Raw genomic sequence first — 13,193 nt, 5'->3', positions numbered from 1 at the left:
GGCGGCTCTGTGGCTATCTGCAAGCTTCGGCCGGTGATCCCAGGACTAAGTGAAAAGCCTGATGAGTCTGGGCCCCTGACCACTGTGCGACTATGCAGTGTGAGATGGACTCCGGTAGGGTTCCAGAGCAGCGCGCTTGGCCCACAAGAGGAAGGCTGTGCACACCGTGGCTTTGCTTTCGAACGAAGTGTAACTGCTGTTTGTGTCCACGCGTCTGAGCATGTGCCGGAAGGACTCAGTCTCTGCAGTCCCCACCTTGCGTTTTCTGGTAAAGCAAAGGAATTCAGCTGAGGCCTGATCCAAAGCCCACTGGAGTCAACAGGAGTTTTTCCATGATTTCAGCAGGCTACAGATCAGACCCTTTATAACTCCCAAGCAAAGTACCGGAGCCTCAGTTCACACTTAGGCAAGCACCAAAGCTTGTGCTCAAGCCAAACTTTAAGCCTTGTGCTTGAGGGCTTTGGTGGGCGGCAACCAGGGAGCTCATGGGGGACCCTCCATTCTTGCACCGCGATCACATCCCTTTTCAGCAGCCCTCACTGGTGTGGCTCCTGACTCAGAAGGAGAAAAACACTCCACATATTCTCCTTGCACACCAGAGCCTGGAGGGTGGGGAGGGAGTGGCTAGTAGATTTTGTGCACTCCAGTCCCACAGGATGGTAGGGGGGCTGGAGCACCAGCGTGGGGTCCCCAGTGCTGCAGGAAGTCCTGAGCCTCAGGGACAGGATCCAAGCAGGCTGGGGGTTGCGTCTGGCCCCCGGGCCTTAGGTTCCCCTTCCCTGCCACTGAACGAGGGAGAAGCAGAGCAAAACAAAGCACTCAGGAAGGCGCGGGGCTGTTCAAGCAAACCTTGATTTACTGAGATAACCATGCTTCTGTAACAGAGAACGCCACCACCACGAACGACCAGTGAACAGACCGGCACCGCCTCACTTGGGGACATTTCCCACGCTGCAGAATGACAGACCCCAGTGAGTTTACACCAGTGACAAAGGAACAGCAGCATGAACCACAGGCCGGAAGCAGAAACACTGCGTCTCCCCCCTCCCCCGCCCCGACATGAAAATCAAAGCCCACCGAAGGAGGCGATGTTGCTACATATCAGCAAGGCAACAGGTCTTCAATGAGCGGGACAATGTCACAGGCACCGTAGTCACTTGGTATGCTAGAGCGTGAGGTCACGTCCATAGGCACTTGAGGATCCAGGGGACAATCGCCAGCCATGTCACTCAAACCACAGCAGACTGCATAAAGCCACCTGGTTAATTGGACAGCTACATTACACCAGACACTTCACCAGCAGCAACACCACGAGAGAGAACTCTGGACTGGAGCACGGGGGGGGGGGGGGGGGTTTGATGCGTCCCTGGCAACAAGGACCGTGTCCAAGATAAGACGCTGACAGCGTGGTTGGAGAACTGCCACCTCATTGTACAACGCGGGAGGCAGCATTTGCTCATGTTTAGGTCAGAGGCTGAGAGTTCTATTCCTGGCTCTGCCACAGGCTTTTCAGGTGACCTTAGGCCAAGTCACTTAACCTCTGTTTCTCCAGCTGTACAATGGAAATCCTAAGCCATGTCCCTCTTGCAGGGGACTGTGAGGCTGAGAGAGTGTCTGTAAAAGGCTCTGGTGCCCTTGGCCTTGCCTGAATGTGAAGCATTTCAGTATGGTCATGGGTGTTGACACTGGATAAAACAATCACAACATGGAAAGTACAAATCAGCCATAAGCCCAGGGTCAGGGAAAGAGTCAACCCCCTAGCTCCCTGTCACCCAGAGACAGCCCATCCAGGAGAGAACATGACGTACACTGCTCTGTGGTTCTGACCTGAGAGCTGCCCAGATACTAAGGCTGAGAGTCACGCCTTTCCGCCTTTCCTACTTTCCTTCATGAGCGGCCACACAGAGAGCAGTTATCTTGGTGATTGTGAGATGAGGCTAGAATCAACATCAAAACCTTGAGGCTGTCCTAGGGGACTTCATGGTGGCAGCTGGCAAGGCATTAAGTGGTGCAGGGTTTAATCCGGGGTGGTGAGCCGAAGGCCTGGGGGCTGGATGCAACCTTCAGCTTGCCTGGATTTTGCTCTGAGGCTCGGGGTTCCCTCCAGCACTGGGGAGCCAGCACTGCTTCTCCAGCCTCCCTCTCAGGGCTGGAGCACACCAAATCTACTAGCCTGGACCCCCAAGTCTCTGGTGAATGAGGGGAATGTGGAGAATCTCTTCCTCCACCCCTGGTTTAAACACTCACCTGAACAAACAGGCAAAATTCTCTCTTTACCAACATGGTCAATCAACAGCTAGGGCCTTAGTACATCCTGTCCAGGCTAACACTGTTGAGTGGTACCTTGGCTGGTATGAAGGTTTGATACCAAAACTGAACATGAGACAACAGAATTGGGAGCCTTTTGCCTTAAGGGGAACAGTCCAATGTTTGCAGGTTGGCAGAACTAAGCCTTAAAGTGGCTCAAATCTCCACTGCTTCAGTATCTTTTTTCCAAGACCTGATTGGAACCAGCTTGGTTAATGGTCAATCAGTGAAGGGGAGGGCTGAGTCAAGCCCCATGGTAAATCTGAGTCAAGGCTTTGCTAATATTGGAGTCACAGCTCTGAAGGATGGATGCCTGCCGGTGTGTGGGGTGGGTTGAAAAAAGGCAAAAGAGAGAGGTAGGTTTTGTGGGTAAATAAAAAGCCCCACTAATTACCCCCCAAACGATATCTGCACACTGATTCAAGGTCCCCTTCCCTGGGGGTTAGTGACACTGGAGTGACCACATGCATATTGAACACTGCTGCGTTGCCGGCATCTCCGAGAACAGGGCCGAGTGGTGGGAGAGCCTGCTGTTATGCAGCCCCCGCCTACCAACATAAAGTGACATGGGGCCAAAAGTCGCAGGCATGATGCACCCGTTCCCAGAACTGCTGTGGGGCGAAGCCAAGCCGCCATCCACACTCATCAAAACTGTTCCTGTGTTACCATACACTGGTGCTGTTGCATAACATGCTCCAGAAGGTGCATGTTTCACTGTCTGGTTTGAACAGTCCACACACGCTGCACTGGTCCTTATGCAACAGGGTACGGCATCTGTGTGACTATCTGTGCCCAGCGAGGCTCATGCTCTGTGGAGAGTCTGAATGCTGTATCCCAAGACGGATTTTTGCAGCAAGAGGTTTCTGGTGATTGGCGAGGTTACTCCTCCAAGGTCTGTATGCTCTCTGGAGCTCCTGGGCTGTGTGCAATGTGCAATGAGAATGTGACTCCCGTAGGAAATACCTGCTAAATCCTTAACTGCAAAGCTGTTTTAAATTATCATGAAAAGCTCATAACCTGGAAGCCTTGAGTGCATAGAAATAAGCTGCTCTCAGTGAGTGCAGCATTGTAGACAGAGCTATCATGACACCACCCCAGGGCCTGTGAATCAGAGACATGCATCTCCTAAGTGCACACCTCAGGCCTTTGCATTTCACAAGTGCACAGCCCCTGCCCCATGCGCTGGACCACTGGTCTGGACCTCACTTACCCACTGGCTTGGCTAGATCTGCCAAGAGAGCCAGGTTCCCCTCACCACCATGGCACAAAGGAGACACTGTGGGATGGTTTGCATTGATTGACAAAAGCTGGGCCATGGGGCTGGCCTAGGAGAACAGGTTCATGAGGTGAGAGGATAAGATGGTGCAAAACCATATCACAAACCGGTCAGGTCACGCCACCTACCAAGAGGCATTCAGACTCGCATCACATGGCCTGGAATTGGGTCCTTGCACACTGATACCATGTCACGGAGCCAGCTGGCCGAGGAACAGGCTAACAGCTGCATAAACAGCTAAGCTTCAGTCCCCTGTCTTCCGTGATGGGGTTCTTGAGACAAGCGGAGCAGCTGACCTGCCTGGAAGGGCTCCTCTCCTATGACACGGGGCGTCTGCTGCAATTCCTGGCCTGGTGCCCCACAAGGGACTCCAGTGGGTTCAGAGACTAGTTTGAAGCATAACTAGGAAAGACCCTGGAAAGATTTCGTAGTGGAACACACTCCTGCCGCCCTGGGCTGGCCTTACCATGAGGCAAACTGAGGCGGCCGCCTCAGGTGCCAGACTGTTGGGGAAGAGGGGTGCCACTAGGACCCAGAGTGTAGAAGATTGTGTCTGCTGCTGATGCATGTGTATTCTCTCTGCTCTAGATGCACAGAGATGGGGGAGTGCTGTGCTGGAGGAAGGAGGACACGAGACATAACAGGCAGGCAGGAGCAAAGGGAGCATGGGGGCATCATTTGAGCTCCCCGCCTCATGTGCCAAAATGTTGTGGGCTGGCCCTGCTTCCGCCTGAGTGGACTAAACACCTTTGTCCTGGATTTTACAACAAGAAAGGTGAGGGATGTCTTGTAACTGCTCTAGTGACAAAAGCAGCTCTGACCCTCCAAGCTGAACCAGAAACCAACAAGCTTCCTTGTAAGAAATGCCCACTGAGTATTTCTGGGTTGAAAAATGGCAGTTTCCCATGGGAAACTTCCAAATTTGGATTCCAAAGGGCGGGAGGGGAAGCCTCACACTTCTGCTTTCTCCATATGTCCAGCTGCAAAACAAACACAAATTGTGAAAAGTTGGTTCTGCCTCATGTTTTCACATTCTTTGTACCTCTCCTGTCTCCTTCCAAAGGGAAAAAATGGGGAGGGGTGAAAATGGGCCTAAATTGCAGCAAGGAAAGTTTAGGTTGGACATTAGGAAAAACTTTGTCAGGGTGGTTAAGCACTGGAAAAAAATTGCCGAGGGAGGTTGTGAAATCTCCATCATTCAATATTTTTAAGATGAATACCTGGCTGGAATGGACCAGATGGTGCTTGGTACTGCCGCGGGGACAGGGGACTGGACTTGGTGACCTCTCAAGGTCCCTTCCAGTTCTAACATTCTGTGATTCTATGAAAATGTGAGAGTGGGGGGAGGGGAAAGAAGAACCAAAACATCAACTTTAACTCAATCAGCTTTTCAAAGGGAAAACGTTTAGGTGGGAAATTTCAACCACTTAATCCCTCCCCCGCCAGCCTCAAATCGTTAGCTGTTTTCACCCAATGACATATCTTCCAAGACCTCCAACTCTTTGTGGCCAGATACAGAGATGCAAGTGCTGATATTCTGTGTTTCTCAGTGGGACCTAAGCACATGCTTACGCATTGTCCTGAATAGGGCTGTTTTCCTGAACTTCAGGCTAAAATTTGGATGCAGGAAACACCCTGATGTTAGAGCATCACCCACTTCCCTGTGTAGAAATTACCCCATCTGTCCCTACCAATGAGACAGCCACCACTGCGTGCCCACTTATTAGGACAATCAAATTGTGCTGAATGGTTTGTCGTGGGTCATACTCCGCTCTTAGAGCTGTGGGCCCAAATGCACATTGACCTCAGCGAGTTCAATTGCTGGACCCACAGGCAGAATCTGGTCTTAATTTTCAATCTATTCTGAATTAAGGAGGTTGTAATGGATTTCATTTAATTAATATGCTTTTGACGACTGTCAACCAAAGTGGGTTATTGGCATTCGCAACAGATACTGGGAGTGGTTCTGGTAATGCGGCAAAGTAGAGGAATCTCTGGATTAAAGTTGCCTTCCACTATGAATAACTGATTCAGAATGGTTCCTGATGAGTAATTGCACTCAAAAAGGGTCTGTCAATACAATTTGCTCTCAGCTGTCACTTTGTATTAAGAAGAACGGAGGTAGGTATCCACAAATGCTGTCTGTCATCTGCAGTGCTGGGGTATGGCAGTCAAGTCAAAACACAGCACTGCGAGGATGGAAACAAATTCAGCAGCAAGGCTAGAGGAAGGATGACAGACTCCAAGCTGTTCAAATGACATAGTCAGGGGGAATGCCGGACAGCGCTGAGCTTTGCCCAAACACTCAAGTGGGGTATTATGAGTTCTGCAAAGGGATGTAGGATTCTGCCACAAAACTGCAGTAGGCGCAAGAAAGTGGCACTCACCAGTCTGCATGGGAAGGAGTGAAAAGGCGGCCAGTCCGATGGCAAAAGAGCGCCACCAAACCCTGGACCTACCTGAGCATGGTGAACAGACGCTTTCAATGGGGCAGCAGACTGTTTTACATTAGGGTCACAAAATCCTTGTCTAAACTTACCCGGGGATCGATTCTCTGGAGATCGATCTTTCGGGGTTCGATTTAGCGGGTCTAGTAAGGACCTGCTCAGTCGTCTGCTGTCGGCACCCTCATCAACCCCAATATTCCACGGGTCGTGAGGAGTAAGGGAAGTCAATGGGAGAGTTTCTCTGTAGACCTCCCACTGTGGGAATGCCACAGAAATTCGGCATAAGGACCATAGACTCCAGCTCCATTGTTTATGTAGCTGGAGTTATATATCTTCAGTCAACTTTCTCCCTTAGTGTAGACCTGGCCAAAGAACACATACTTGAAAGCCATGGGCAAAGTGGCATGGGCTTGAACACATAGATACAATGCAGACCCATTAGCCAGACCTTTTAGCTCAGATCAAATGTAATAGTCTCATAGCTCCTGCCCTGGTAGGGGAAATGTACTCAAGGCACTGCTGGGAACAAAAAGCTTTAACTGTTCTAATCCAGGGGGCATTCTACTAGCTGTGCTACATTGGGCCTGAAAGTGTCTGGGAAATGGATTCACTTTAATCCACTTCCTGCATTCCTCCTTGGCCCCAGCCCATCCCCTTCTGTGTGCAAAAGATTCTAGGGAACGTTCTCAGCTGTGAATCAGCCTGTAAAACTGTCCTGGAACTCAGGCCAGGATATCCAAAGCTGCTTGGCTAGATGATCACAGTCTGGATTTCCAATAACCCTGACCTACGAGGCAGCACGGCTGCTCAAACAGAAATCCTCAGACAAGAGGCACATGTTCATCGGCGGGATAACACACTCTCGATGCAGACTGGGGAATGATGAATCAGGGCTGGGAATGCTCTGTGTGCAGAGAAGAACACAGGATTGATGACGACTGGGTGAAAAGGGAATGGCTGGCCAGCGTGAAGGGGGAGGATGGTTGAGTGATGATCTGGGATTCTCTTTCTGGGACTGGGAATCAGATGAACCCAACTGAAGATGCCCAGTACCTAGTGTAACTGGAGATGCTGGTCCTAGTCAAAGCATTGCATAATCCTTGTGTTTGGATATTGGCCTTAATAACATCCTGCAGTAGTGAATGCCACAGGTGACTCATATCCTGCTTATACAACAACTGCAATAATCTGTCTAGATATTTTAGAGATGTGTATCTGTCTGTCTGTCTGTCATTTCAAGAACTCCACCTGAATGGTAAGAACTAGGACCACCACTTTTGGGAGGTGGCTTCCTCGTCTCCTAACTTAAAGCAAGGTCAGGGGTTGGTTGTGCCAAGAAAACGGGAAAAGCCAGGAATGGGACTGTTTTCCATAACATGGAAAGGAAAAGGCTGTTCAGAGGGACGTGATACTGAGAGAGGCCCCTGGGGGCAGAGAGCCCGCAAGGGAGAGCTATACTGCAGTGTAGCCCGTGGGGTCAGCCGCACTACCAAGAGAGCAGCTGGTGGCGTGGGGGCTCTGCCATCTTGCCTGCCAGCGCACTAGTGAGTAGCTCCCTGCCTCAAACCCTGCCCTTGGCTACAGCGCTGGAGGGGCCAGGGGAGAGAAAAGGCCCCTGGCAGCTGAGGGGAGGGGGAAACAGAAGGTCCGTGGAGGCCGGGAGTTTGGAGAGAGACAGAAGGCCCTTGGCAACTGGGAGGGCTGTGGGGAAGACAGAAGGCTCATGCTGGCCGGGGGGGGGGGGGGAGAGATAAGGCCCCATCCTATGGGACCCCTCACCCCCAACCCTCATTCTCTCACCCCCACAGCCTCCTGCCCTGTCCACCCACATGCCCAAGGCCCTGTCCTGACTCCTGCGCTCCCCCCCACACCACCAGCCCCCCTGCCCTGAAGGAGCCGGGCAATGGTGGGTAAGTCTTCTAGTAATTAGGATTTAGTGCTGGGGTTTGAATGACTTTGGTCATTTTCTGACCCACAGAAAGACGCGTTCTAATATAGGCGCATGGCGCTGTCATGGGGGAACTCAGCCATTAGACGGGGTTTCTGTAAGGACCAGTCCCTGTGCCCCAGAGGTGCTCTCAGATGACTGCCTGAGCCCCCTCTTCCCCACCACCTCTTCCTACACATTGTTGGGGTTGTAGCACAACAAGTTGAACTCCAGGTTCTCATCCCAGTGCCTGAGCAAAACAAACAGCTGCCGGGCTGCGGCCTTGACAGCCCCCAGGCTCCGGCCCTCTGGGAACTCCTGCTCGCTCAGCCACATGCTGGCCTTGGCAGCCACCAGCTCCCACTCGATGAAGTAGGAGGCTGAGCTGTGCTCCAGCCAGGCCAGGGCTACCGCGGTGGCCCAGAGCATCCCCTCGGGCTCAGCCCACTGATGTAGCTCAATATCAAAGAGCAGGGACTGCAGCTCAGAGCTGTCCGATTTGGAGCCTCTGCCGCTATCGTTCTGCAGCTCCCGAGGGGACTGGGTGCTCTCGGGGGAGGAGAAGCGGCGGATGGTGATGGCAGGGGGGGAGAGTTCGTTCTCGGCTTTCAGGGCCTTTGACAGGCTTTCCACTGCGCTGCCAGAGAAGTGGCGAGGCCGGCCCGCCTCTCCTGGCTCCTGGCCGTAGCCACTGAGCGCTGCACCACCCGTGGAGTCTCTGTCTGAGGAGCTCTCATCGTGAGGCGCCAGCAGCTGCTGGCTGCATCCAGGGCTCTTGGGTTCCGGAAGCGGGCCTGGCTTCTTAGCATTGTAGGAGCTGGTGGAGGGGCTACGAGCCACCCGGTGGCAGGTGAACGGAGACGTCCACTTCAGCTTCTCCATGGGAATGCTGATCGCGTGGCAGAAGGCTGGGTTCAGCAGGAAGGCACCACAGGCCAACTGCAGGGACACCTGTGGAGAGGCATAACTCTTCCTTAGGGAGGTGCTGATGTAAGGCCCAGGGGAAGAGCCCAGTCCGTGTGCCCAACCAGGGCTTTGGAGCAACCTTCCCTCCAAGAATCCACTCCATATGCACCCAGGGCTGCAGGTTGACAGGAGGGGCTCCCCCTGGGCCCTAGTGCCCTCCAAATCGGGGAGTTTCCCCTCCACAGTTCTGGGCCCAAAGGGTTGCCGGAGAGAGGGGTGGCCCCAGCTGGGCCCCATTGGACCCCTTTGGCAGTGCTCTCTGCTTTGGCCTCCCCCCTTCAGTTCAGGGAACTTTTCCAGGCTAATGTGACCAACTCAGGGGGCTGGAGAATTTGTGGGTGGGGGCTGGGCTGGGTGCCCACTGACAGAACTGATGCTGTCAGGAGTCTGGGTGTGGTGTGCCGTGTGTGTGAAGGGAGAAGAGCCTGAGCAAAGGCTTTCAAAGCCACCATCTCCACCACCCATCACCCTGTGATATATCAAGTACCTAAAAGGGTGTTACAAGGAGCAGAGAGAAAAATTGTTCTCCTTGGCCTCTGAGGGTAGGACAAGAAGCAAAGGGCTTAAACTGCAGCAAGGGAGGGTTAGGTTGGACATTAGGAAAAAGTTCCTAACTGTCAGGGTAGTTAAACACTGGAATATATTGCCAAGGGGGGTTGTGGAATCCCCATCTCTGGAGATATTTAAGTGCAGGTTGGATAGACATCTGTCAGGGATGATCTAGATGGTGCTTGGTCCTGCCGTGAGGGCAGGGGACTGGACTTGATGGTCTCTCGAGGTCCCTTCCAGTTTTAGGATCCTATATGGCCCCAGCAACCACAGCCAGGTCTGGTTTGGTTGCTTACCAGCGGTAGGTAGTCAGTGCTCTCGTTGCTGCTCTCGGAGCTGGGCTCATTCACCCGGCTTGGAGATTTACTCATGAAACCTTTGGCCGCTCGAGTCAGCAGTCGGGTTTTATTCAGGGTCAATCTGTGTCAGGACAGAGCAAAGGAGGCATTTACATACCTGCCTCTCAGCCCCATCTCCTCCCACTAACCAATCGCCTCTCAGCTTCCCAGTAGCTGAAACACGGCGCCCTGTAGTAATGCAGCCGTCAGAGAAACATGCTCCGTCTGGCTGCCAGCCATCAATTCAGCTGGCTTCCCATACAATAAACCCAGCCCATCTCAGACCCTCCCTCCTTTTCTTCTGTGCTAGACTGCAACGCCAGCCTTGCTTCTGATGTTGGAGATTCTTCCCCTTCTGCACAGACAAGTCTCACGTTGTCTGCCTGCCCCGGGAAACCAGCCAAAAGTGTCATAACGTCAAAGCAGGAGTGGGCTGTAGGGTGGTCAGTGAAATTCCCGTTCCTAATCCCCTTTCTGGCATGCAACCAGCTGCCCAATGTGGTCACAGCCCCTGGGAGCCTTGTGTGGAAACTTTTTGTCAAGCCGACAGCCCGGAAAAAACACTGTGCAGTGGAATCCTGCATCCTGTGGCCAGGAGGTCTCACTGAGTCAGGGAATGCTCTGCTGTCCCTTACCTGGCAGAAAAAAGGGTATCGATGGTCTTCTGGGAGTGAGCAGAGGAAGCCGATGGACTCTGCAGCGGAGCTGGGGAGAAATACAGAGCCAAGAGTGAAATGAGGAACCATCTGGTGTCAAGGAAGAGCTAATCAGACAGTCCAGGGAGCGCTGGCTGGCGGCGGGGCTCCTGGATTCCATTCCTGGCTTTCATACTAAGTTGCTTTGTGAACTTGGACAAGTCACGTTGTCGCTCTCGGCCTCCATTTCCTCATCCATCTAATAGAGGTAGTGATACTTTGCCACCAAAAAATGTTGAGATCTTCCTATGAAAGGCTACCTGTGAGAGGTTGTATGCTTAGCACCTCTGGAAATCTGATTTAGTGGCCCAACTATGGATTTAGGTCTCTAAATTTATGCACTAGTGTTTAAAAAATGTTGGCCAAAGTAATTCTAAATAACTAGCCAATTAACCCACCATAAGACGGGATTTTCAGGTCTCTCCTCCACATCGGTCTTCTCTCCTGAGCCTCCGGTCTCTCGCTCCCTCTCTCTCAGTTCTCCTCCGCCTTCTGCCTCTCTCTCTTTCTCTTCTCCCCCTCCTGTCTCTCACTCTCCCTTTCTCTTCTCCTCCTCCTCCTGCCTCTCACTCTCCCTTTCTCTTCTCCTCCTCCTCCTGCCTCTCACTCTCTCTCCATTCTCCTCTGTCTCCATCGAGGATGCACGCTTGTCCAGACCCGCCCCATGGGCGTGTATGCCACCTCCCCGCCCCCCTTTGCCTCCCGCCGTGGCGCTCGGCTGACTTCTGCTCCGCTCAGCCGGGCTGCTGCACGGGAGCAAGCAGCGCAAACAGCCTCTCTCTCTCTTCTCCTACTGCCTCGCCATTTCTCTCTCTCTCAGCTCTGGTCCACCTCCTGCCTCTCTCTCCGTCTCTCTCTCTTTCTCATCTCTCCCTCCTGCCTCTCACTCTCCCTTCCTCTTCTCCTCCTCCTGCTGCTTCTCTCTCACTCTCTCTCTCGCTGTCCTCCGCCTCCTCCGTTCTCCTCTCTGTCTCCTCCGCGTCCTCTGTGTCTGCTCCGCTTTCCTCCTTTTGAATCCGGCACCCTTTCCTGACATCAGAGACGCACGCTCGTCTAGGCCCCGCCCCCTGGCTGTTCCGTCTGGGCGGTGCTGTTGCCTCCCGCCGTGGCGCTCGGCTGACTTCTGCACCACTCAGCCACATGGAAGCAAGCGGCGCAAGCGGCTGTTTGGGGTCCGCACTCCCCATGGGGAGTGTGGGGCCCAAACGGCTGCTTGTGCTGCTTGCTCCCGTGTGGCGGCCCGGCTGAGTGGCACAGAAGTCAGCCGAGCGCCACGGCGGGAGGCAATAGCGCCGCCCAGAGGGAACAGCCAGTGTTTCAGCATTACAGAGTCACAGACATTGGGCTACTATATATATGATTCACTTAAGAGCCCGATTCACCAGCCAAAGCCATAGACTGATACCAGGTTTACCAGCAGATACATTTGAAAAAGCAGGAGCTGAAAGTCATTTTCTCAGGCATGGACCAAGGAAGACCTGCCTTCACAAGTCCAAGCTCTCTCTGTAACAGCTGGAGGTTTGCCTACCTCTGGCCCAGCGCAGAAAAAGGCTGCCCTGCCATTGGATGTGAGCAGCGTTGGCAGGAGAAACCCAGAACCCTGAACTCAGATCCTGGCAGGTTTTGGGTTTTTTTTTTTTTTTAATTTTCAGCTCAGTTCAAAATCTCAGTTGGATGAAGCGGTGTCACCGGAACCTTGAGAAATCCCGTGCACATCTGTCCTTACCTTCTGGGAAATGGTAGCGCTCCCAGCTGGAGGAAGCAGGCGTGCTGCAGGGCGACAGGCTGTTCTCATCTGTATCTGCAACAGCAAAAGCACAATGGCCACATCACTCTTCTCCACGTCAATGTCATTACCGTCTTGTGTCAGTGTGACCTGGCCTTGCCGTGAGGGTCACATCAAGCCCCCTTGGCTTCAGCATGACCATCCTCCTCCATAACAGCCAGCACTGTCAGCCTGTCTGCTAGCTGGTTCATCCCCTCAGCACCGCAACAGCCTGTACCATCGCCCCCTCCCCCGGTTACTGGGGCTTGGCCAGACCTTCCGCTGGTGTCACCTGGGTAGCTGCATCAGTGTCGATGGAGCTCTGCTGGTTTACATGAGCGGAGGATGCAGCCACCTTCCTCACCCGTCTCCAGCACCAAGCCGTCGCCATGGCTCCCCCGAGCTGTGGCGTGGGAAAGCCCCGTGTCAGGGTTCCACGGTGTGATAGCTCTGCGGAGCACATTCAGCACCCTGGGACCCCTCTTCCACCTTCACCAGACCCTAACCCCTGTACAGAGACCACTGCTTCCCCCTCCAGCCCCCACATCCCCGGCAACCTCCATCTCGCCCCTCACCACAGCCTGCAGCACCCCCGTCATCACCATTGGATCCAGCCTCCGCCGTCCCTTCGCACTGCCACAGCTGCTTTCTCTTCCTGGAGCCTGATGGGCTCCTTCCATGGACCTTCAGCTCTGCTTAAGACAACCAGAGCTCTGGGGTAGGGATGTAAAAGGTTAACCGGTTACCTGGTAAGCATTAGCCGGTTAACCAGACCTGTCCAAACCCCAGTGGAGAGCCAGACCTGGCCAGAGCCCCCACCTGTGGCAGCCCAGCCAGCAGGACCCTGGCTGTGGCGGGTCAGGCTGGAGCAGCCCCCCACCCAGCTGGCAGGACCCCAGTCACATCAGGCTGGGCTGGACCAG

General features: G+C 53.6%; 1 protein-coding gene across 1 annotated transcript in view; it reads right to left on the bottom strand.

Annotated features, from left to right (window-relative positions):
* Positions 1 to 680: 680 nt before the first annotated feature.
* VWA5B1 (von Willebrand factor A domain containing 5B1) overlaps positions 681 to 13,193 on the bottom strand; it is a 76,955-nt gene continuing 64,442 nt past the window's right edge. Inside the window, exons 21-24 of the mRNA XM_089773081.1 lie at positions 12,232 to 12,300; positions 10,446 to 10,515; positions 9,769 to 9,892; positions 681 to 8,908 (exon numbers count right to left, since the gene is read on the bottom strand). Coding sequence (XP_089629207.1) covers positions 8,150 to 8,908; positions 9,769 to 9,892; positions 10,446 to 10,515; positions 12,232 to 12,300 — 1,022 coding nt within the window. The 3' untranslated portion in view covers positions 681 to 8,149. The remainder of the gene's footprint in view (positions 8,909 to 9,768; positions 9,893 to 10,445; positions 10,516 to 12,231; positions 12,301 to 13,193) is intronic.

Source organism: Pelodiscus sinensis, chromosome 24, assembly GCF_052426305.1.
Source record: "Pelodiscus sinensis isolate ZL-2025 chromosome 24, ASM5242630v1, whole genome shotgun sequence".
Classification (NCBI taxonomy): domain Eukaryota; kingdom Metazoa; phylum Chordata; order Testudines; family Trionychidae; genus Pelodiscus; species Pelodiscus sinensis.
Note: the sequence above shows the minus strand (reverse complement) of the source record. Positions and strands in the feature narration are given on the sequence as shown.